The 24523-nt window shown below is 46.4% G+C and overlaps 7 protein-coding genes across 7 annotated transcripts; 3 read left to right on the top strand and 4 right to left on the bottom strand.

The window, feature by feature from the left end:
• Nucleotides 1-1515: 1515 nt before the first annotated feature.
• On the bottom strand, nt 1516-5161 carry F4812DRAFT_437973 (fungal-specific transcription factor domain-containing protein). Its single transcript, XM_047934955.1, has 7 exons — nt 4361-5161; nt 3763-3793; nt 3650-3701; nt 2920-3584; nt 2683-2727; nt 1921-2622; nt 1516-1851 (listed from the first exon to the last, which is right to left on the bottom strand). Exons 1-7 carry the CDS (start codon nt 4823-4825, stop codon nt 1757-1759), a joined length of 2055 nt encoding a protein of 684 aa, XP_047788194.1. The 5' UTR covers nt 4826-5161; the 3' UTR covers nt 1516-1756.
• A 7217-nt stretch (nt 5162-12378) lies between these two features.
• F4812DRAFT_466275 (uncharacterized protein) lies at nt 12379-12900 on the top strand (the record flags this gene model as incomplete). Its single annotated transcript, XM_047938537.1, has 1 exon — nt 12379-12900. The coding sequence occupies one exon, from the start codon at nt 12379-12381 to the stop codon at nt 12898-12900; it is 522 nt and encodes a 173-aa protein (XP_047788195.1).
• A 1208-nt stretch (nt 12901-14108) lies between these two features.
• F4812DRAFT_437985 (uncharacterized protein) lies at nt 14109-16933 on the bottom strand. Its single transcript, XM_047934956.1, has 5 exons — nt 16909-16933; nt 16870-16886; nt 16234-16799; nt 15715-16181; nt 14109-15630 (listed from the first exon to the last, which is right to left on the bottom strand). The coding sequence occupies exons 3-5, from the start codon at nt 16372-16374 to the stop codon at nt 14820-14822; spliced, it is 1419 nt and encodes a 472-aa protein (XP_047788196.1). The 5' UTR covers nt 16375-16799; nt 16870-16886; nt 16909-16933; the 3' UTR covers nt 14109-14819.
• A 709-nt stretch (nt 16934-17642) lies between these two features.
• On the bottom strand, nt 17643-19162 carry F4812DRAFT_437999 (mitochondrial fission 1 protein). Its single transcript, XM_047934957.1, has 5 exons — nt 18867-19162; nt 18764-18782; nt 18597-18690; nt 17791-18523; nt 17643-17736 (listed from the first exon to the last, which is right to left on the bottom strand). Exons 1-4 carry the CDS (start codon nt 18880-18882, stop codon nt 18197-18199), a joined length of 456 nt encoding a protein of 151 aa, XP_047788197.1. The 5' UTR covers nt 18883-19162; the 3' UTR covers nt 17643-17736; nt 17791-18196.
• Nucleotides 19163-19235: 73 nt separating this feature from the next.
• On the top strand, nt 19236-20307 carry F4812DRAFT_438002 (Spc24-domain-containing protein). Its single transcript, XM_047934958.1, has 3 exons — nt 19236-19488; nt 19543-19675; nt 19735-20307. Exons 1-3 carry the CDS (start codon nt 19462-19464, stop codon nt 20178-20180), a joined length of 606 nt encoding a protein of 201 aa, XP_047788198.1. The 5' UTR covers nt 19236-19461; the 3' UTR covers nt 20181-20307.
• A 36-nt stretch (nt 20308-20343) lies between these two features.
• On the bottom strand, nt 20344-21798 carry F4812DRAFT_115748 (uncharacterized protein). Its single transcript, XM_047929402.1, has one exon. It carries the CDS (start codon nt 21342-21344, stop codon nt 20604-20606), a length of 741 nt encoding a protein of 246 aa, XP_047788199.1. The 5' UTR covers nt 21345-21798; the 3' UTR covers nt 20344-20603.
• A 974-nt stretch (nt 21799-22772) lies between these two features.
• F4812DRAFT_461572 (Cut9-interacting protein scn1) lies at nt 22773-24029 on the top strand (the record flags this gene model as incomplete). The annotated part of the gene is made up of 1 exon (XM_047937894.1): nt 22773-24029. One exon carries the CDS (start codon nt 22773-22775, stop codon nt 24027-24029), a length of 1257 nt encoding a protein of 418 aa, XP_047788200.1.
• Between the last annotated feature and the right edge of the window lie 494 nt (nt 24030-24523).

Consider the following 24523-nt stretch of genomic DNA (forward strand, 5'->3'; position numbering starts at 1 on the left):
ACAAGCCGAATCTATATCAGGCGGGACCTAGACTCCATGGTATTGTCGTTACAAGTCATACCCAATACGTCCTCGAGTGCCAACTTGCTACGGTCCACGAGATTCTCAATTCGATTGGTTAGATCTCTTGTACTATTTCTCAAGGCGGCATGTTCTCAGGCTCTAACTTGTTGATATTAGTGGAGCGTGCGCTGCAGCAAGTTGGCACTCAAGGGCATGCATAGTTAGAACCCTAAACTAGCCTGCCTCTAGCTCAAACGGACATCTGCGTGGAGGACTAACGATGTTTCCTGATATCAAGATTCGCAGCTGGGAAGTCTGCCAACAGTATGTATAATTGCCTCTGATATGGCATATGTTATCAACCAACAAATGGATGCCCAAGCACCAACAAGATATGTAGTAGGTGCAGGCAAGTAATTACATATTCAAAAATCGTCACATGGCCCCAAGGTAGAAGAAACAAGCTCTGCCCCCAGGGGTATCCTGCCTTACGCCTCCGGTTTGACGACATGCCTAAGACCAACGCCTACCTAACCTAGCATAGGTACTTAAGTGAGTAAAGGTTACATATTGAAGCAACAGCCAAGGAGGTTAGGTGCGGCAGTATTTACCTAACAATCATCGCCGGCGAAAAACCATTGGCAGACCCGTCCCCTCCCCCCTGATACTTGAAAGAAAGATTAAATCTAGCGGCCACTGCCAGCACCAACAACCGCGTCGATCAGGCTCACTTTCCTTAGGATTCTCTCGTTCTCTAAGAGTTTGAAGCGTACATAAACTAGGTACTCTAGGTAGGCAGGTACCTAAAGTATACTTGACGCAGACAGCCCAGTAAGTCCCGGATATCTACCTATCTATAAGGCTACCTACCTTAGGTAGGTACCTAGGTAGCTAACCTGCTATAGTAGATCTGCGTGAGTTGAGTTCGATAAGCCCAAGGTGTTCTGTATCAGCTGTCTATCTGTCCATCTGTCTGCTTCTTGCTGTTTTCTTCTGGTTTAACTGGTGCCAACCTAACCTACTTGTTGTTACGTGCTCTCCGTACCTCAGAAGTATACCAACCAACCTAGCTACCTAGGTACTTACCCCTTATCGTCAAAGACGAGGGCAACATACATTAGGTACCTACGTATCTAAGGTAAGTAGGGACCCTTTCCCGAAGTAATATGAATGAATAGTGATACTTTGCCAAACCGAACACTTATGCACCTAGTAGTGGCCAGAAAGCGAAATATAGGTACCTACTGGCGCTACAAGTTAGGCATGCAATATCGTAGTGGTTCTATAGGCAAGACGCAGGAGTGGCGCCCCCTTCTTATAATAAAACGACGCATCGGGCTGCAACCCTTCATCCTCTTCTTGGAATCTCTAGACCAGAGGAGTTACTTCGCAAACATTATGTCATGGCCCATACCAGACTGGAATTGAAGTCACTACTATTGATTTGGCCGCGTAGAGAAATATACTAACCTCGCATTGCAAGGATATTGTCCTTCTCGAACCAAAGTCAATATTAGCATGTTCTGTTAAGGACGCGTAGATGCGCTTCGTAACTAATACTAGTGCGCAACGTTTCTAACGTATGTATGTAGTATGTGATGAGTGTCAACAGGCCCCGATTATCGCCAAGTAAAAACTGTCTTCGTATGGTATAATAATCGTGATGTGCATTAGAATTTATATACAAGTCCACCCCAACCAACCTCCAACCTCCACGCGTACCTTGCCTGCCTAAGCCGCCACCATCATAATCTTACAAGAACTCGCTCAAAACAGCCACCCTCGTCCTCGCGTCATCCGAGCCCCACTCGCCATCGGCCATCATCTTCATGATCTGAACCATCCGCGCTGAGAAGCTGTTAGCATTGCAAGCATGAAGAACACGCAAGTATAAATCAACTCGGAGAGACAACGCACTTATATCAGACCTTGCTCTCGCAAACAGGGGATCCCTCAGGAACTGGTCTGCAGTCGCCGGATCCCGTCCCACCTCACGGAGCACACTCCCCATACACAGGGCCTCCAAGAACGCCCTATGGTGAAAGACCCACCATACTCTCGCTTCAGGGTCGAACAGCGTGCATAGCACGAAGAAACACGTGATGGCCTCATGCGCTGCTTCGAGCGTAGCACGCACGTTGACAGGGACATCGGGGCTTTCGGAGGCGTGTACGAGCATGAGGTTATGGTAATAATTGCTACTCAGAAACAGCGTTTGTCGCACCACGCGCTTATTAGTGCACGCCAGCTGTGCTATGCTCTCCTGATCCCACGAGCGAAACACGTCCGGGAATGAGCGGTAGACGGCGCGGAAGTCGGCGACAAGCTTGGATTTCTGCCGCTGTGTAGAGCAAATGGGCACGTCAAGCGAACGCGGGCTAGATATTGTTTCTTGCACCAAGTTTGCCAGCATCCAGGAACCGCGAATGTACGCCGTGTCGATGGGATTCGACTCCCCGAAACCGGACACGTCATCGACGAAGTCTTCGACTTTGACGTCCGTATGCGTCGCGTTAGGGGGGAGTGAGAGTAACACCGTCAAGAAGGTGTCCTGAACAAGGACAGCCTGCCAAAGCTTGCGCCGTTGCTGCTTTTCGAATTCGCTTGCACCAGGAACCACTGCCAAGTATGTGAATTAGCTTCTCGGATTGCACCGCCATCACACCTGCTTGAGCCTACCTATGTTTGGGTCCCTATGCAAACCCATCGCGTACGCTTGTCTCACTACAACGCCTATAGTTAGTAATTTTCCACTTGTCTGTCCATCTGTGAAATGACCCTGCGTAACCAGCTGCGAGGACTAAGCGCTGCTAAGCACAAGTAAAGTATTCCTAATCATTCTTGGTGAAAGCCCACGCCCCTTTCATAATACGAGTATTACGGGAGGGCATTCTGGGCATTCAGGAGTTCACGTACATAATAAGCCTGAAAATGCCCAACCATCTGACGCATGATTGTCATTTATCAAGAAATAGCCAACCAGAACCATAGCTTGAACGGAGCGCAACGAAGCCGTATTTAAGTAGGAAGACATGCGTAGCGCTTGATTGCCTGCCGAGGCGTAGAATTCGGCAGTCTGTTTGCGGTCTTTCGGATTCGTCGTCAAGACGAATTGCGTCCCCAAAGCCATCATAGTGAAGAGCAGGCCAACGAAGGCGGCATCGGTCTTCTCGGAGTCCCTCAGAGACCAGAAGTGCTCGTACTCGAGATAGAATGTATGACGGTCGATTATGGGGTATACCGGATCAACGCACTCGTAGTATTGGCTGATGAGGATATCGGCCTGCAACTTGTCGGGAAGGACCCCGATGACCTCGGGAAGCCCGCCCTCACAAGTCCAGTAGTTGGTAAAAGGGTGTTCTGAACCTACCCCAAAGACATCGGATGCTGTTTGGTGGGATAGAGATATGTTAGAGAGGAGCCCTGTTGACAGTGCGACGGACCCACGAGATGCTATCCGACCGATGAGAATACCTCTATCTGCAATGCTTGGAATGGTAGGCTTCATCCCACTCATCGTCACCTTCTTTTTGGGTGGTTTCGTCATTCTACGGCCATTTGTAGCCGACCGTGACGTCTCTCTGAGACTTGTTAGTTGCCGCTGTTTCCTTTTAATAAGGCTATTTTTAGATAGGGGCAAACTTACTCGAGGAGGTTTGCCACGTGGGCATATTTGCATTCCGTTTGTCGTTTTATACCTGACAGGGCCTCGTAAACATGAGATCGTGTAAGAGGATGGGATTTTGCAAGTATGCTTACAAGCTAAACAATGAGGCCTACCTCGATCGCACTAAACTCGAAGTTGAATATGTTAGCAACTGTGAATGAAGGGCTGTAGTAGTCGATTGAAGGTAGAAAGGTAACTGTTCTAAGTAAGGGTAGTAGTTTCGTTTTAACACCAACACCAACACCAACACGATGCACGTTACTGCTGTCGAAATCCCTTCCATAAACCCGATATTCTACTTTGGCAATACGTTGCCACTCCTCCTCTTACGTAGATAGAGTAGAAACTTATATCCACAACAGCTTATGATCTAGTTGTTAGTTTCCCATTAATATTAAATATAATTAATTCCCCCCCAAAGAAACATGGCTTAGTGCACATGATATAAATCGAAATAAAGAAAAAGGAAAGAAAAAAAGAAAAATAATGCATCAGATAACTTGATGCGCATGAATTCTCCGTAGTGCAACGTGATACTGATGCAACCTTCGGGTGTCAAAAGAAATCAATTTTGTCTAACGCTGGCCAAATTGACGCAGAACGTAATGCCAGAATAAAATAAAAATAAAATAAAAAATAATTTATTCATTTGTTTGTTAGAATTTCAGAGGTTTTTTTCTTTTCACTTGCCTTCGTTTTCCGCTCGACGCACTCATAACAGGATAATGTCGGTTTGTTACGTTTCTGTTTCTTCTTTAGGGGCTCGGGGAACGGAGGTACGGCGGTGACGCTACCTCCGCTACTCGTGCCGTCGCCATCTTCAGGCTCAGATTTGGGGCCGAAAAAAGGATGAGTTGCCGAATCGGGCGAGGTATACAGTGTACTCGCCGAGTTCGGGGTGAGTATTGTAAGTGGCGATAGAGCAGAGGTTGCGCACACAGCGGAATTGGTAGAATTTCCAGAGTATCCTCCGCTGCCGTACAACAAATTCGTCGGAACTTGTGATGACGACATGCGCATTACTTGTGTATTTTCTCGTATTTGGCGCGGTACGCTGTTGCAACGGCTGCACTGGCCGCAATGGCTGCAATCCGGTATCCAAGAGGTCCAAGAGGATTCAATTGAGGCTGAAGACCAAAACTGCGGGTGGCGCATCCGGGAATAACGGTCGATCGTCTAATAAAGTGAGGCTTGATCGATTACCTAGACAAGGTTTGGGGTGGTTTCGCGGAGAATGGGAATGGATGGATATAAAGAAAAGTAACAATTGAGAAAGGAAAGCCAAGACTTTTTTTTGGGTTCCCCCGTTCCTCGAGGAATTTAAAAAAGAAAAAAAAAATTGGGGATTCGAAGGAGGGATCGGGAATCGATTTGGGAAAAGCTTAGGACGGAGAGTTGAGACGAATAATGTAAGGTTTAAAGTTTAAAAGGTATCGTAGGAATAAGGAACAATAAGGAATAACGAGGAATAATAAAAGAATAATAAGGAACACCTAGAGCCTTTTAGAGATTAATGAATACCTAAACAAGGTTTAAAAAAAGGGTATCAAAGTATCAAGGTATCAAGGTATACCTTAGGTATACGTTATTAAGCATGTATCCAGATAATGGATGTATCTTAACTTTTTGTATTGAGGTATCATATTAGATATGTCAGTTGACACACGCACGCACATACATACACCCCCAAAGGAGGTACCTAACCTAGGTACTTAACATTAACCTACTTTGGGTAGTTATCTTTTTTTTAAATCATCTTTCTAATATAATTGAGTTTTTGGTTTTATGTCTTATTTGGCATTGTTACGAGCTTCAATTGTATCAATACCTCTTACTCCCGACTACTTGGCTCGCTCACCTACTGCAGCTCTTGGGTACGTCACGTCACACATCACGCCCGGTCTACATATACACGGCACGGCATGTAAGTCTTGGCCCGTTCATACTTGAATGCATTTATATTGCAACTACATAGTATGTATGAAGGCGGTCGCATAGCAATATACCCAGCTAGATAAATCTGCCCGTAAATGAGATAGTACAGTATGTATGTCTGTAAGTCGAAGTTCTGGGAATCGAGTCGCATGTCGGTGTATTACACTAATAAAATGCAACTTTACAGCACCTAATCTTATAGATAACTAAGTCCATTAATTACCTGACAGTTAATTGGACGCCTCGATGGAGTCCCCCCGCAAGCACGTCTAGCTAAGCTCTTTAGGTGCCGAAAGTGTGCCGCCGGTGTGGACAAGGGTTTGTAACGGTTTCTGGCCCGCGAAGTGGGAAACGGGCAAGGGATCCTTGATGGATCATTGATGACAACTTGACAAGTCGCATAAACCGGAGGGCGACATGAACCTGCAGTATAGACACGCGCTGCGATTAGAAATGCCGAAAGCTTACGTTGACTGACTGACAGATCGACTGACAAAAACTAACTAATAACTAACTGGATGACAAGATGGGTCGGTTTTATCGGTCGCGCTCCTAAAATCCTCGGTGTTCTTATATCGTGAGCAAGAATTTGACACGATGACCTACGGCTTCCAATGAGGTATAGATGTAATATAATATACGACATCTCGGCTAAGACGGAAGACCAGGATGCCGCGTGTTACCCGTCAGCCCGTTTGGTTATCGCTCGCCGAGTTACTATACTATGTATAGGTAGTGTTCTTACTCGGGTATTGTTACTCGGCGGTCGGAGATAGTATCTTCATCGCCAAACAAAAGACGGACCCTTGGAAGAATATTATTTCAACGCGAAAAAAAAAAAAAAAAAAAAAAAAGAATAGTAAACGACGATCTCGTTCATTAGACGATATATTCCAGTTCGGTAACTCTAGGCGGCTCACCATTCCCATCTCGCCCCTCCTGCTCCTCAAGCATCCAATATCCAACCCTACCTACATGGGGGTTAAATTGAAGACTTCGTGCTAACCCAAGTCCAGAACGAGATTACGTCAATACTCATTTTAGAAGGCGTCGTAATGTGATAGGGCGCAGTTTTCTGTCATAATAGATTTGCGACTTAAGTTCTGACATTTCTATTAAGATAATTACTAAGACTTCTTTCTAGACCGTACACCATACCATGTCCAAAACCCTTCCCCCCCCCCAAGATGACTAGACTCCAAAAGATGTCTCCAACCTGCATTCCGGTTCTATGCGACTCATACGTTAGCTAAGATAGAAACTTGGCTGCGACCTTAACCATGCATGTCAGGAAGTGGAGAAACATAGTCTTATGCGGGCGACTTGTGTCGAACGACTCAGTCTGACAGGCACAGGTTTCTAGAGTTATTCTCGAGCTTTTCGACTTCTCTTCAACGGCTTTTGCTTGTCAGCCTGCCCAAATCCCGTTACTATGTCAAACTACAGCGATGGTATAATAGCCTCGCAGGTACTAAGGATTAAGGGCTAAGGATTAAGGGCTAAGGGTTAAGGGCTAAGGACCAATGGCTTCGTCCCCGGGAGTCTGGGAGTGAGCCCAGCTTCGTGGTAAGGTCCAGGCTACCTAGGTGAGATGTGCGTCAGCTCCTGCTCCTGCAATTATTCTTGCATTTACTTTGCATTTGTCGGGTTGACTAAACATGGTGCCATCGACGAATAGCGAGACACGCTCGAATTAATCAGCGTTCTAAAAACAAAACACCGATATTAGATGCCAAGCAAGAAGTTATTCCTTTTTTTTTTTTTCCTTTTTTTGGTCCCCCAAGCAAATAGCTTTTGTTTCGTCAACTCTGAATAATTTTCGCAGTTTTTTGACTGATCGCATTATGTTGCCTCAACCACACTTTCAACGTCGCCTTCAATTAACCGCGGAGACTGGGGGGCCTCTGTATTCGACAATGGAGAGAGGTGGATGAGCTGCATATACAATTACTGGCCAAGCCCAACCTCGAGAAGACCATCATCATTCATCTGATCGCCATAACTCATTTCATCATGTGGGAATCGCCACCTCTCAGAGAGAACCTCAACATCGCTTCGCCTCCGACGTTTCCCCGTTATTGCGCCCTGCCATGCACACCCTGGAAATTTCTATGGTTTATAGACCACCTTAACGCCCAAAGTTCACGCCTGTGCAACCAAAGCGTGCTTCCGGTATTGATGCAGTCATCGTTCAAGCTCATACGATAACGCCTCAATGAGATATCGAATATATTGAAACGCTGGTCAACTTCCTAGCACGGAGGGGATTGGTAATGAGGGGGGGGGGGTGGGGGGGTTGAGAAATCCATGGCTTCATCCGTGGCCTTTCGCCACGGCAGCGGTGAATGAGCCCAGCTAACATACTTGACCCCTCGGACTCCATTCGGACTCAGTGGGTTTCGTTAGAGTAAGACATCTTACTAGGATTTACAAGGTTTCACGAGTTCTATGGGTTCAAGGTATCATCAGACTTCTCGATGCCCGCACATAGTTGATGGATGATAAGAATCATTATGAGCACCGAGTGGTGAATATTCGAAGAGCGTGAAGATACAAACTATCCAATAAGATCTAAGTATTCACCTAAAGCTAGTTCGACGTGCAACCATGATGCATAAAGGAGCTAGCTGGTATCCTAGATAGATCATATCAACTAGAACAATCCTGTCAACTATGAGACTGTCACACATCTTCGCATGAGCATGTCAACTTTGCCTAGGGTTGAGGGGGAGCATAACGAACGGATGGTCAGCAGGAAACATAGTCCGAAACCTACCTGGTTGACTTGGCTCGGGATGTTCCGTCTGTCTTTTATGGAAGACTTCGCCAAAGTGAACTAACTACCCACCTAGGTAAGCTTACCTGCCGATGGTATTCCTCCTATGTACGGAGATCTAAGCAGATGACTATGGGGAAGCTCAAACGGAGCTATGCCTAAGAAAAATCGAACTACATCATGCAAGATCCAACTTAGGGTTCGGAACGGCGTTTCCACCAAAGCCGCCTCGGGACCGTGATTTACATAGTAGAAGCAGGTACAGCAATATCTTCCAATACAATCCAGGATGCTCGCTCGCACGACTTGCAAATAGCTCAGGGATAGCTCGCTGAAGAGTTCTTACCCCATTCTGCCAAGAGTTGATAGCTCATCTCATATACCAAATTTTGCTGTAGAGGGAAGAACCAAGACTATGGTCTACCATTGTGGCTTCCGAACGGTTCTTCGTGGCGGGACCATCCCATTGGCGCACTGCTACAGGAAGAATGCATCATGGGTAGAAACGTCAACTTCCCAGCACATTGGATAGCATAGCGATCTTTACCCGAGAGAGTGAAAATGAACGCAGGATGGCCTACGAATGGGCCAGTCACATATTGGCATGCTGGGACCGGTCCGGTGTGCTGGTAGCAGAGCTGGGAGGGATGTTGAAATCCCTCGTTGGGCCGCAACGAACCCTGTTTCACCCCCAGTCCGGGGTAATCCGTTTGGTTTACTACCTGGCGGACCACCTCACCTCTACCTAGGCTGCTAGGTAGGCATCGCTAATATCCAGCAAGGCTAGGACAGTCCACGATCGATCGATTTTCCCGGGGGAGCAGGGCCCCAAGGGACATAATACCTAGGACGTCAACGCTACTGATGCATCCCGCCCCCTCCCCTTCCCTGCTGACCGTAGACGCGTTCTGGCTGGCTTCCGAGTGGCGCCGTTGGAGACTATATCTCAACCTCCACCCATAGATTACGCCAGCAATGCCAACCTTTTTGATATTGATGGTGTCGAGGGCAAGAGTAGACGACCGCTGCATTGTGATGCTCTTCCACTGCTGCCTGCATCTTTCTAGACGCTCAAAATTTGACTGGAAGGGAGCGCATTGGCCGGTTCCCAAGGCGGCTGCTTACGGAGGTATCATCGAGCAATAATATAATATAGAAAGCTGGACTACAGCAAGGTTAGGTAGGTAGCTTGACAAATTCGACGAAGAAGGTCGAGGCGATGTACCTCGGTTCATGATATCTGACAGAATTTTTCTTCTTTCGAGACTGATTGGAGGCGGCGGGTGGGATGTTACATGGACAAATCGTCACTAGCTTTACCTAGGTACCTAGGTAGCTTACAATACATATCAAATCTTAACAGCTAGCTACCCCGTATAATACTATGTAGGTACATTAGGTAGCTTTATTGTCTATAGCTCTGCCGATCTTCCGAGAGACTCTTTTTTTTTTTCGGATTACATATATAGTAAGATACAAATAGGTATTTATAGAAGATGAATAATTGTTCTTAATCATACGGATACATATTGCCTAATTAATTCATGGTTCAGATCATAGAGTCGAGATTCGAGAGGACAAGGAATACAGACCGCCAAGGATACCTAATGTAATATGCAATACTACCATATCGATTTTAGTATATGTATGCGGTCCCTGCTTATCATAGGCAAGCTGGGAAAATGTGTCCCAATATGGAAGACCAAAAGGTTGAGCTAGCAGCTGAATAGGGGTAACTTTTGCTATTAATCAGCAACCATTCACACTCAGCCGCAATATGACTTTCACTTGCTTACCCCTTTTCTTCCTGGCGCTCCATCCAAACGCATGATCTGGAAACACTTAGGGATGATATTCATGGGAGAAATGTCTCATCGTCGACCCACTCGCTAATTGCAACTTAGCGTTATGTCGTTGAAATATCTTAAGACTTACATTCACATCTTTAGAGTCAACTCTATGAAGTTCTGCTCATGTTGAGTTGTCCGTAGTACTGTTATCTAGACATTTCTATTCTACCCGTTGATTTCCGGGTGCTTAATCCTCAAGAGAAGCTTAAGAGATGAAATAAAAATTCACTACTAATCGATATGTATTTCGATTTGAATGTAAACTTGCATTGCTCTTAGCTTTGCCCGAACTCCATATGAGGCATCTGAAGTCAATATGCTAGTTTACATAGGCACCTACCTTAGGGAATTACTAACATTCATAATCTGAGTCTAGAATTGCTTGTGAAGCAACAGAGCTTTCCCATACCTTGAATGTTGATTTAGTGAAAGCTATGGTCCCGACCTAGGTGTAGGTATCAACCTATCTCACTTTGTAATTAAAGACCACACGCCTTTTTTGAATAGAATAATATCGCTACAGGTGTTCTAAATATGTGAATTATTAGCATCATTGATACTTCACATAAAAGCCTGTGTAAATATCTTGCCAGAACTTTAGTTACAAGAACAGCAAAATCGCAGAAACTTCCTAAACCACACACCAGCAGAGCCATCACATACCACCTTAGCGCACCTTTATCCTTCAGCAAACCTTCTTTACCAAAACAATGTCAGGCAACGATCCGTCCAAGGGGTGGAAGCTGAAAGAGACTGGGTGGGAACCAAAACCCAGCACGGCGACTGCCACCACGGGTACTTCCACCGGCCCCAAGATACTACGCAGAGATGTCAACCGTACTGACACTTCAACTAGTACCGCGTCGAGTCCAAGTAAGGATACGCCAGGCAAATGAGGAACCTGACATTTCTACGACAACCACGTTAAACAAGTTAGTTACCCGCCAGGATTCAGAAAGCTCACCCAAGAAGTAATAGTTTCTAGTTTGGAACACCTAGTATGTCGCTTCGCAATTCTGGGATTAATATAGCATAGTCATTCTGCCTTGGCTACGAAATAGCATTTACTTATCGCCAAGCACTGGAAAACTATAGAACGGACAGCGTGCTAGTATCGTAATGCTTTCGATATTGACAGTTTTAATAACTTGTGAAATCTCATGAAATCAACATGAAAAAGTAGATAGCCCCCAAAGACGTAGGATTTGAAGTCTAGAAATTTGAGCCGTAGGATTCAGATCTACCCACTGAATACGCGTATTGGCCATGGTTTGATGAAGTTTACACAGTGAATCTCGAGAAGCAACTTTGAAATGAGACACTTCCATAACTTCACCTTGCAGGAGACTAGGTATTTGAATAAAAGTGTGTAAAAACTTTTTTTTCTCGTCATTACTCTCACTAAAAGGAACATTTGATTAACCCACCAAATCTTAGCTTTCAGTACTGGGAAATAGTATTCATCCTGGTTAAAATAGGAGATCCTCTTACTCTGGCCTAAACCAGGAGTTCCCCCGTAATCCAACCCGATCCCCCTATGGTATGATATCGAACATAGCCTGCAAACACCTCGAAAGTGGTGTACACCATATAATATATACAGAGAAGCGCAATGTTGGATAGTAAAGACCATTGCAAAAGACCAGATCCCAATCAGGTATACAAGGTATCCATCGATCCCATTGGAATACCACGCGGAGGGTCTAACAATAATGTGCAGAAAGACTATCCATGGACGATTTGCCTGTTCTCCCACCGTATACCAACTTCCTCACAACACCACTGTCCGCTCCCACGTCCAAAGCCGAGAAGCGCCCAAGATATGTATTAACGAACACAAATGACTTCGCGGAACAGCATCCTCGTACTGGAATAGCGACAATGTGCTTGTTATGTTCTTTCAAATACATATATCCATGTCGACGTCACTCCTCATCGATTTCCCTTTCCTATTCTCCATCATCGCATCACCATACCATCGTGATACATACCTCATCAGATCCCTCCATCAACCCGTATTTGCACATAGACCCCTATTCTCCAAACTTCAAGGGATATCGTTACACTTTGTACAACCGAGAAAAAGAGAGAAAGGGAAAAAAGGAAAAGGATTTTTCGAAGAACTCACTCACTCACTCACAACCACCATGCCATCATCCGACTCGAAACCCCACCACCGGCGCCGCGGCGGCTTCCGAGACATGCTGCAGCGGCTCACGGGGCTGAACCTGAACGCGCGGGCGGAGCGGGCGGAGCGGGAGCAGCAGCGGCGGCGGGAGCAGCGGCGGCGGGAGCGCGACCTGCGGCACATGCAGCGGTACGTGACGCCGCACGGGCACGTGAGCTCGGCGCGGGCGATCCGGCGGCGGGTGACGGAGGCGCAGCAGCGCGGCGTCCGCGTCGCGCCGGACGTGCTGTACCAGCTGGCCGCGCTCGAGCGCATCCTCGTCACGCGCCCCCCCAGCGGCCGCTCCAGCCTGCGCCCCGGCATGCTCGCCCGCCTCGGCCAGCTTAATGCTCGGTGGTACTTCCTCGGCTACGACGGGTTCTACTACTATAGCAGCCACCCGCTCGCGCTCGGCGCCGACTTCGATATCACCGTTGATACCTTCGTGCCGCCGTCCATTCGCATGGTCGCGTACCCGTACCGGCAGTTGTGCCGTTCGTAAAGTTGTTATGGCGTGCCGTAGGTATTTCTCGTCTCGCAGGAGAAACAAAAAGAAAAGATGGTGAGTACATACCTGCTTGGGTAACCTACCTCCTTATTGTCTCTACCCCAGTCCTCGGTACGAGTAAAGGTAGGATCGTAAGTTAGTTAGTGCGCCAGGATGGATCTAGGAAACCATTTTCTCGATTACCTATGTCCAATCCGTAATAAGTAGGTACCTAAGCTCCCGGCAAGGCCATCTCGACATCCATATAGGTGGCTAGGAACTGGTCACAAACCTTGTAGGTCAACCTGTACTGCTTTCTCGACACGTTTACGTACTTACTACGTGCTCTCTGCGAAGACGTTGAAAGCCACGAGATACGAATATCTATGATTCCAACCCTTGGTTGGTCCCCTTTTCTTAACTGCAACTTTTCTTTTTTTGCTGGACGAGCTTTGCCGAGACAACTTAGAGCCCGGGAACTGGAGGCTATTATACAAGCTTCTTCCCATGACTCTCTGAGGCATTGTTACTTGCTCTTTTGTCTTGCCGCTCTCCTGTTGTTCCGGCTTCCTGGTAAATGTTATCAGCTTTCCCTAGCTGTTTTTGACTTACCAAGCCTGATTTAGATAAACCCGTTGAAAATCAATAAAAGAAATGACCTTTTTGCGAATAGTTTCTTATTCTTTGTCTCGTCTGTGAATGTGAAAACTTGTTCGTTCCTAGTCGTGTGTGTTTGATCGAGGTAGCTGAGCTCCCTATACCTATACCATACATACCTGCTACCCCCTATTATAGGTACCTACCTAGGTACCTATCCGTCGTGAAGTCGTAACGTCATGATAAAATATGAACAGGAAAAAGCGCCATATATACAGGAGGCAGTAAAGAATATATACAATGAAAGAGACAGGCTCTCCATAGCTCGTAGTATGATGGCTACTCACCACAGATCGCCTGCCTGAGGGAGAAGTATTTCGGTGTGCTCCGGGGCGAAGTGCTGACCAGTTATAGAAAACCCGACGACAATAACTTCAAGGTTCTATTCGTGCTGAAACATGCCAAGCGCTGAAGAAGCCCTAACAGTTGAGAACAAACTCTTTTGTGTAAGATGGATAAAGGACTAGTCGGTTATGCCCAACACCTAGAGACGCAACAATTTTATTGTCCGCCAGTTCGTAAGGAGTTGTGTCACCTTACCGCCTATTAGGCTTCTCTCAAAGATCTTGAATGTGAATGGCATTATTATTGTCAAAAACTACCTAATCATTATCGTGCCAAAGACAACGAAGCATGAACTGGTCCGAAAAAGAAAAAGAAAAAGAACATTAGAATACAAGGTTAGGAGAACGGTCATCTCACATTTACTAGTAAAATGTACAAAGCCAAAAGCTATCTTGACGCAGACTCATGTTACGTTAATTCATAGCAGAATGGATACTCATGAACGCTTGGGAGATCTATTACTTAACTCAGTGAAGCCCTCATGGTCCACTTTTGCTATCCCGAAGACTTTGGTTTATGGACAACCGTCTCGTCCCAAATCTCCTTTATCAGGCTGGTCTGCTTCATAGTTCGCAAAGATCCTCCATTATCCATACGTTTGGAAAGTGGGAAAGCTCCCCATTCCTCCCCGGCCAAAGAAATCTTCCATTAAAGAGGGATCGCGCAAAGATATTGCGATAGTGGCCTAGGCGCTTCCTAAACCCCCAAATTTGCCCCGATGGTCATGCCATTTTTGCGGCGAAAGAGCCTGACCGCGTGATTCACAAGATTGTAGACTTTTCGTGGACTTTTCATCAAAACTGGGGTACTATACTCCCCGGCGGATATGCTCTAGCGCATTTTGGTCTATCACCAAATAATGTCAAAACGCTCCATCCAGAACGCACTAAAAGGCACTGAAAGGCTCAAAGAATCAATCAAAAATGCATTGATTAGCGTCTGTCTCCCCCAAATCGGTCCCTGAACCAATTAAATGGACCGCCGACAGAACCTCGTCCGTCACGTGCCCTGTCACTCTGTGCTGAACGACGACTAGAAGGGGAAGGGCTCCTAACTCTAGCTGGGGCCGTTCCAGAGCGTGTCGGGGGAGAGCTGGAGTCTCGTCTGAATGGCTGCGGCCGACTGTAAGAATTAGCTTGAACCGATCTCAGGCGAGCTAACGGTGGGCCTTCATCCTGTCTTCGAGGCTGAGATGCAGTGCCAGACGGACCGGGCTGTGAATTGCCAGTCTCTGAATTTGAAGTGGAAGCTACGGGGCGGCCAGCAGCCTCGCCATCGATAGATGCACGGCAGATAGGACAGGTGTTATGCTGTTTCAGCCACAAGACGACACATTGTTCATGAAACCAGTGTTTGCACGGTAGGACGACAGCTTCGTCTCCCACCTTTACCTCATCAATACATATAGTGCATTCACCCTTTAATTCGGGTCCCAACATAGCCTCGTCTAGCTTCTTCTTCGGCAGCTTTGCAATGGCTTCCTCCGAAGCAGGCGCTGGCGCATTGGACTGTGGGTTTGCTTCCATGAGGTTCGTGATGATGCGGTCTAATGCCTCTTGAGAGTAGACTGCATCGCCATGAGCCATGTGGGGATTTATCAGGCTCGCTATGAGCTGACTTAGAGCCAGCGAGAAATCCGCCGGCTGGCGGGGATTGCCTTCGCCAGCGGCTTGATTCTGACCGTTGGGAGAATCTCGACCCATAGGAGGAGGACCTAGGTCTCCCATTATGTCTCCAAACACTCTAATGAACGAGTTAGTATCTAACATAAATATAATTTACCCTGAAATTTTCCAAGTTCAAGATTAAAAAAGGGGGAGACTTTACCTTTGAAATGGGTCCTCAGGGCCAAATCCTGGTCCGCGGCTGGGATCAGGGCGAACTCGTCCGGGACTAGACGATGTAATGGTAAAGCTACTAACACCACCTGTGAAGCCGGGTCCTGAAAATCTCTGAAGCGTAACACGGGAGGGTTGACCAAAAAGTGTGTCTGGGCCGGACCGACCAGTAGGGGAGCTTCCTTCCATATCGGATATCATCTCTGTGAATCTTCGTATGATCTGTTCGGGGTGGTCGGGAGCCGTTCGGGCGCTTGTTCTAAGACCTCGGCCATCAGGGGATCGCAATATAGTTCGATGGCCAAAAAAGCCTCCAGGGCCTCGGAATAGGTGTTCATCAATATCCTCTTCGTCAGGGTCTTCATCGGAATCGAAGCGAGGATGAAGGCGGCGACGTTGCTCGAAATTCAGTAGGGGATCGTCATCTAGGTTGCGAGGGTCACTTTCAGGTGAAATCTACTTGTTGATTAGCAATATTCCTAAGCATAACGTCGCAAATCAAACATACTATCTCTGTAATCTCTTGGTGACATCGGGGACATTCTAAGGTGTCTGGACGTTCATCTCGGTACCACTCGTTCTCGCAGCTGTGGCAGTAGACCACCTCGCGATCTCCGGTCGCGTCTAAATGGCGGCTTCTGGACGCCATCTGGCCCTGTCTGGACTGCTGATAGGCGACTAGGGCAGTGACACCGAGGCCAATAGCTAGGCCGGCTGCTCGAATGGCTCGGAACGCCAGAATGACAAATCAATGGTAGAAAGTAGGCGTATGGATAGCTTGGCAGTTTTTGGATATTTTGAGGCTATCGCGACCGAACAAAAAGGGATTAGTTTGATTTAGGAGGGAGTGGCGACTACAACAATGAAGTCGGTTGAAGTCGGTAAGGTTGGATGAGGCTGACGTGGGGTGTTTGAAGTCCGATGGTGGTAAAAATGCATGCAGGCTGTAACCGCTAGGTTGATTTATTAAATAACTTACCTACCGAGCAAGGCAGATTTTGGACCCGGAGATTTGTGTAAGAAATGCAACGGCAGGTTGGAAATATATCAGAGGAAGGGAAGGCTCGCAACGGGCTGTTGTACATTTAACCTAGTTAGTTAGCAGCTAGATGAGTCTTATTATACGGTATCAACTGTGGCGCACCTCGTAGTCAAGTAGCAGTCAAGTAGCAGTCAAGTAGCAGTCAAGTAGCAGCTTAGTAGCAGCTGGTTGTGAATACGTCAGCGGATATCACGGAATATCACAAAAGTAGTTGTTGAGCCTGTGTATGGCGACAGTACCTTCGCAATATGTTGGCAATTTGATATCAAAGGAGAGACTGTCAAAAATATCCCGGAAAAGAGATTGTATATTCTGTTCGGCCACAGGGAACTTGAGTGAATTGTGATTGATGCCAGAGTTCAGTAGAAGATCAAAGATCTGAAGTCCATGTGCATTGTACAAGACTGCTGCTGCTGTTTTTTTTTTTTTTTTTTTTTATCCCGTCAGGGTTTTCTTAACCGTATCCTTGCTCTACTTTCCGTGCTGCCGTGGTAGTCATCCGACGGTCGGAAGTGATTGTATTAGTTGAGAGATAATCTTGATGCTTCTAGGCCGCTTTGATTTTAAATAATGCGCCTTGAAGAAGTTGTACTATGTAGTAGACTAGCAATTGCCAAATTGCCCTGATTCGTTTCGTCATTTACGTACAGGTGGATATTTTATTTTACCTAAGACCTAGCAGCCTAGCAGCCTGGGTACACCTTACACGTACCGCGGGGCAACTTCTCTTATCGGGACGCACCTACCTAACCCTAGTTACTTGCATGGCCACACTACCCACTTATAAAGCCTTGAGGCTGTTAGGTTCCAACAGTTAAATGGAGGTACATACGTTAGGTACCTACCTCATATATACTCAGACTCTTCTTAATATCTCCAGAATTCTGGGCAAAAACATATAATATTTTCACCATATATATATAGGTATTCATTCAGACCCTTATTTGTATTAATATGCTGCTAGGTCAGGTAAGTCAAGGAAAAGTCTAATTCTTGATTTATATCCACTAAATTTTGTGGAAGAAAGAAAAAGGTCACGCGAGGTCATCCGGATAATCATCAACAACCACGCAAACAACCAAATCCTTCTGTGTAAGAGTAAATGAATTTGACACCAATTAAAATTTGAGATGAGTGAATCATATCTAAATTAACTCGCACTTGTTACTGTATCATAATGCCACGACGCTAGATTCCCCAGCCCTAGTGCTTCAGTAAAAATCATTCCCTCGCCTTCGAAAGGGTTCAGGACTGCAACCTGCGTCTCAAGCAGACCGCCATCGCATGTATTTGATAAGGACACGGCTTCCCCCCAGCTCTAGCCAGTACAACGCCATCGGTTTAACACAACCGTATCATCTAACAACTACTTACGGCGTTATATTTCTTTTACGGAGCTTTCCTTACGGGTATACTTCCGCCAAGCTTTCTACCGTCTCTTGCCACGGAACAGAATTCCACCAACCACGCCGGCCGCAATAGCGACACCGCTTATGATTGCAACACCCATCAGGCCCTCTTTTGTTACCTTGTCATCGATCAATCTGCGCAAGTCCGCCGCTTGGTGATTGGCCGGTTCCTTATCCAGCAGCAAATCATTGTAACGCCTTGCCTCGCCGTAATTTCCGAGCTTGAAGTTGGCCAGGGCTAGGTAGTATAGGCATTCGCGACGGCGGTCGGGGGATACTCGGAATATATCCGAAAGGAGACGGACGCCTAGCTGTTGATCGCTTCGGGTATTCGACTTGATTAGACCCTATAAGAAGATGATGAGTAAAACTATCACCAGCCGGGATATGGCTCTTGCAGAAAAGTGTAGGTGTACGCACCCATGCGTAGTTGAATTTTGTTTGGATACCGGCCATCTCGCCCTCTTTCTCATATTGTGCGCGTAGAGTCTGGAGTTCCGCCTCCTTCAGCGGACTATCCCGTATTAAAAATTAGCTTAGAAGTTGGAGCGCGGGGACCACGGGGGAGCACTATGGGGAAGTCATACGTTTCCGCATCTACGGCATCTAAAAGTAAGAAAAACAGTATAATTTAGCGGGTCGAGATCTATTATGCGACTTAGAGCAAACCCAATAGGTAGGTAAACTCACAAGGTAGAGCCGTCATCTTGTTAGTAGTGTTGGCTGGTTTTTAGCCTAGGTATAGTTCGGATCGGGCGGTCTTTGTCGAGCAGAAAAGTAGTAGTGGTAAGAGTGTAATACTGGAAGAAATGCTCAATTTTCGCTTGAGCTGTATATCTATCTTTCCGTATAAGTGAGTCGGGTATGTATTAACAGGTAACGTACGAGGATAATGTTGTTAGAATATGTCTTAGCGACGGCAAAGTTAATATAATATGTATGTAAGTTCTGCAACCTTCAAATGTGGCGGGAGCTCTCAATTCGTCGTCACCTGGAGGCGGGTGGGCTCTGTGTGGCGCAATGACGCAGAACAAGAGGTGGGGTAATGTACCTTCAAATACGTATTATGTACATATGTACAATACGTATCTTTTCTGCGCTAGGTACCTAAGTCGTCCTGGTGATAACGCGGTTTGTTTTGTCCACTTCCCAATTCAGCCGTGATTTAATCGATATCTCAACTTTTTACTTAAACACATTAAACTATCACGATTGACTTGAAATCCTCCAACAATTGTAAACAATAACAATTAAGAATAAAATCACTGTACATTAAATATCCACGATGCTTCTCGACGAGGATCCCGCTACTGTAAGAATTTCACCCTTACTCTCTCTTATATTCTCAACTATTGACACTACGTAGCTCATCCACCATACAATCAACAATTTCAATATTGCCCCAGACAAACTCGCCGTGTCACGAATCAGCGACTCGCTGTCTACACTGAAACAAGCGCGAGAACTCCGTATCAAAGAAGCCGAATCGTCGTTGAAAAGTATGGATCAGCCATTATCTGATTATATTGTCGAGTTTATACTAACGTAAACGAACCAGAACTCGGCCGTTCCCTTAATACTCTCCAAGCGCAACATGAAGAACTCACATCACAACACTCATCAGCTGCACACGCGTCCGAGATCTCGCGCCTCGATACACAGAAATTCCGCATCGCAAAGGCCGTCTCCGATCTAGAGATGGAGGCAGAGCGCCTGTCCTCGCAGCAGGCCGATCTAGCGGCGCGTTTACAAGAGCTGGAACTCCAAGGACTAGAGGGATCGCCCGAAGAGGCGGCAAAGAGAAGAGATCCGGTCGATGACGAGGTATTGCTGCGCTTAAAGGTGTATCGAAGCCTAGGCATCGAGCTGGAACGGGACGAGAAGGACGGCGAGTTCTCTAGGGCCATTGTGCGTAACGATCGCAAGGGCGATGTTCATGTGATAAACATGGACAAGAAGTTCTCGCGCTTCTTCTACGCTAATTATTTCTGGCAAACGCTCTAGGATGGTGACGGCTTCGGCAGAGTTTTCAACTTAAAGGGGTTACTTATGTGGGATGAACTTTATTTGTGAAGGTTTACTTGCCGCACGGTGTTAGGCGTTTTTTAGGTTGGTGGAATACCACAATTTATATTGAGTCTTATACACACATGTCAACTTACAAAAGTTTGGAGGCGTGATACAAAGTAGCGCCCAATCCCCTCTTTTCGCCCCTCATTGAGATCAAACCCGTTGTCCATAACTTTTTGACCTTGAACCCGATTTTCCCTACGGACTGAGGCCCGAAAATCCTATAAAACGCCAAACCCCTTCTATCCAAATAAGGTAATTAGGTATTTACCTAACGTAACCAAACCCAATCATATCTGAATTTTCTTGTTGAAGAACCCCTCGAGCGTCTGTGCCGTGTCTTATCTTCGTTCTTTCTTAGCATCGGCTAGTCCTGGCATGCTTTCCTTCTAACTTGGGGAAATACTCGCCGTCATCGAGCTTGGTGAAACTGCGTGCTCTGCTATTTGTTGGCGTTCTTGGTCTTGAGCTGTTGGGTGACGCATGCAATTTTATTCCTTCTGGTCCATAGACCGTCGGCGCATTTGCGCCCTTTATGTAAAGGCCAAGCCCGTTGTTTCCCAACGACACGACGCCTCCGCTATGTGATCTAAAATGATGTTGGCGGTCAGGGAGTTCTAGTCGTGAGTTGAGATTGTACCACTGCTGGTCATCCGCATCATCCGCGCCAACACCTATACTATCCAATCTCCATCCGCCGACACCCTCGAAGTCTCTCTCGAGGCCGGAAGTGGGTGTCAAACCAAGACTACCAAAGCCGTTTTGGGGTGTGGTAGAGCCGCTGCTATAGCTGCCTTGAAGCTTGCTGCGTCGACGCCGGTGTCGAGCCTCGGGTGAAGATGGAGGGGAGGATTCCGACGAGTGTGACGGAGACCCCGAAGGAGTGTGCCGATTTGCTATGTATCGAGTGCGCGCGGCATGGCCGACCAAAACATAGCGTAGCGTCTCGATTCCGACGTTGAAATATACCAGGAATAGACGTAGGAAAAGGAGCATAAATGCCAAGATGGTGGTGAAGCCGGCGCAAAGGGCGAGCGGAAGGGCGACGAAGAAGAGGAATGGGAAGATGAAGAATTGCAAGGGGCTAAAAACTGCCATTGTGGTATCCGATATCCTGGCAGCTAGCTAGCTGTATTTTGGCGGGATTATCCGCGTAGCTTGAGAAATAATTGACAATCCAAAGAGCTTACCGGATCACATTGTTGAGGTTTTGGGTCAGTCCAAATGTCTCAAATGAATTCGCGTATCAGAGAAAAAAAGATCAGAATGAGTGCCGTCGGAGGGTAACACAGATGAGGAGAAAGGGGAAGTAATGAAGAATATATACATAATAAGACATGAAGAAACTCGAGACTAAGACACTCTATTCCAATGTAGTCTCTGTAGTCTCGATCATCGTAAGAGGGAGAGTGGTGCGTGGTGTAACAAACTTTCGATTTCTAAACTAGTTACCCGAAGCAAGTACATAGGTAATTGTTATAACAGCGAGCAGCTTTCACTTTCACTTTCACTTTCACATGCCGAAAGGATCTAACAAAGTGCAGTTATTTAAGGTGTGTTATGTGTTATACCTGTAAGGTACTTGAATTAGGTACAAGACAATAGTATAAGACAATACTTTCTTTTATCAGCGAATACTTTACCTCTAGGTACATCTGATAACTGATAGATAACATTACCTATAGGTAACTACCTAAAGTGAAGTGCTTATACCGGCGAGGTAGTATCAGTATAATTGTGGATAGGACCTACCTCTATGCGCATCGTCTGATCTTGTATACGTATATTATACATATTTATACACTACCTAGCATTCAATAAGAGGGAACAGGGCGGCGATCTTATCTGACGTCACGAGACTTGAAAGAACCCCCCAAATGGTACGTACACACTGTGTTCATTGGCGAATACCAATGAAACACATTATCTTATAACGATACCTCTTTTGGACCGAATAACAACAATAATAAAATAAAGTAATTACCAACATAAAAACTTGACTATTTCTTATGAATTTTGGTTTAATACTTCAAAATTTTAACAGAAAGCATTAGAGAGCGCACCACTTCTTGTTTTCTTCTTTGACAGCGTTCTGCCGGGTCAGACATACAAAACCTGCACAAGAAACCTCATCTCGATTCATCCATTTCATGTGCTGTGCTACAAATCTAGGTAGTACCCTGCTTACTTTGCATGTGAGTCACAACTACGAGCCATAAACTATGCCGCCGAAACTGCTAATATACCTATTCAAAAGTAGCAAGATTGTCTACCTCGGTAGGTACTAACACACTGGCTTGGAGTGTAAAGGGTGGACTCTGTGATAAGAGAATATCTAGATTCAATTTTGACCTTCCGAGGACACATATACTGCCGACGCGGTAAAATTCGGTAATTGCTCTAGCTTACATTACGACATTGAAAATCTTCGGTAAAGCATTGCTTAAACTTGGTTGCATAATAGAGTTCTACTTTACCGAGTGGAACCTGCAAGGCGCTGTACAGTCGTCTAAGTGTAGTTGAATCATGTGTCAACAACACCCGGGCGAGGTAGAGCCACCCGCAGGTTCGGAACCATCAGGACATGATGGACCGGGTGCGTCTGAACCTTTCCCCTGGGACGTTGGAGTATACGACGCACACTGTCATCCAACCAACACGATGACGTCGATAGCAAGCATACCGGGTATGAAGGCACGTGCCTTGACTGTGATGTCTTCACGAGCCCAAGACCAAGACCTCGTGGCCGAAGTAGCCTCCGAGCATGGATCATCCTCTCAGGCAGAGGTTTATTTGGTTCCTGGTTTTGGTTGGCACCCATGGTTTTCCTATCAGTTTTACGACGACCTGTCTGCTAGTCCAACTTATGATGGAACACCATCTGGGAAAATCTCGCACTACGATAAAGTGCTAGCACCGTCGCCTTCATCAAAGGATGTATCCTTTAGCGAGGGTCTGCCGGAGCCTCGGCCACTCTCCGAATTTGTGCGAGAGACCAAGTCCCGTCTGGAACGGTATCCTCTCGCATTAGTTGGTGAAATTGGCTTAGATAAAGCATTCCGGCTTCCTCAAAGCTGGACTTCGGCCCACGAAGCTCAACGTGATGCGGGCCTTACACCCGGTGGCCGCGAAGGCAGGAGACTTAGTCCCTACCGAGTACAGGTAGCACATCAGGTTGCAATTCTTCAAGCCCAGCTGCGGCTTGCGGGAGAAATGGGGCGTGCGGTTAGCGTTCACGGAGTTCAGGCGCACGGTGTGGTGTATGACACCATAGCCAAACTCTGGAAAGGATATGAAAGACCCGTGACATCAAGGAGAAAGAGGAAACAGATTGCCGAAGGGGCGGAGGACTTCTCTAGCTCATCTTCAGACGAAGATGATGATTATACTACCTTTACCAACCGCGGGAAGGAAAATAAAGCAAAACCGGGTCGCACCAAACAGGGGCCGAAGCCATACCCCCCACGGATCTGCATGCATTCTTTTAGTGGTCCTGTCGACGTTGTCAGGCAATATCTTCATCCGTCGGTACCAGTAAAGGTTTTCTTCTCCTTTTCAATCGTGGTAAATTGGAGTACGGGAGGTGGTGGCAAGGCCGAGGAAGCTATTCGTGCTGTGCCTGACGATCGTATATTGGTTGAGAGTGATCTGCACACGGCAGGCGAGCAGATGGACCGGTATCTAGAAGAAGTATGCAGAAAGATATGCAAAATCAAAGGATGGGAGTTACGCGAGGGGGTTGAAAAACTGGGTAGAAATTGGAAAGAATTCATCTTCGGGTAGTGTCCATATTCCCCAAAGCATCCTGTGGTTCATCCAAGGTAAAAGGTATTTCGAGACACTTTGTGGCGATATATGTATAACTTTTGGCTTCGTCTCCATAACACTAGGTGACTGAATAGGTTAGGAGGTATTTATAGAACCAAGTTGAATCCAAGTAAATAGTTATGGCCAATATGTAACTTGTATCCAATAAACGTCGTAAAAGAGTGAATTTATCAAGTATCTGATCAGGTAGGAGTATGCGAGCAGGCGAAAGCAAGTAGCAAGTCGAGGGTTGAATGGGTTGAATGGGTTGAATGGGTTGAATTAGGATAAGGTGCATACTATGTATATAAAAAGTGGGGATACCAGGATACCAGGATACCAGGATATGCACAGATAAGCATAACTAGTGGCCCCCACTTTCATGTGCCTGGCTTGTTCGGCTGAACCTCTGACCACCTGGGCACTGACAGGTAATTAATTGCCCAGGCTAGGTGAGCAGAGGTCTATCT

Source organism: Daldinia caldariorum (assembly GCF_022478825.1).
Source record: "Daldinia caldariorum strain CBS 122874 unplaced genomic scaffold F4812scaffold_14, whole genome shotgun sequence".
Lineage (NCBI taxonomy): Eukaryota > Fungi > Ascomycota > Sordariomycetes > Xylariales > Hypoxylaceae > Daldinia > Daldinia caldariorum.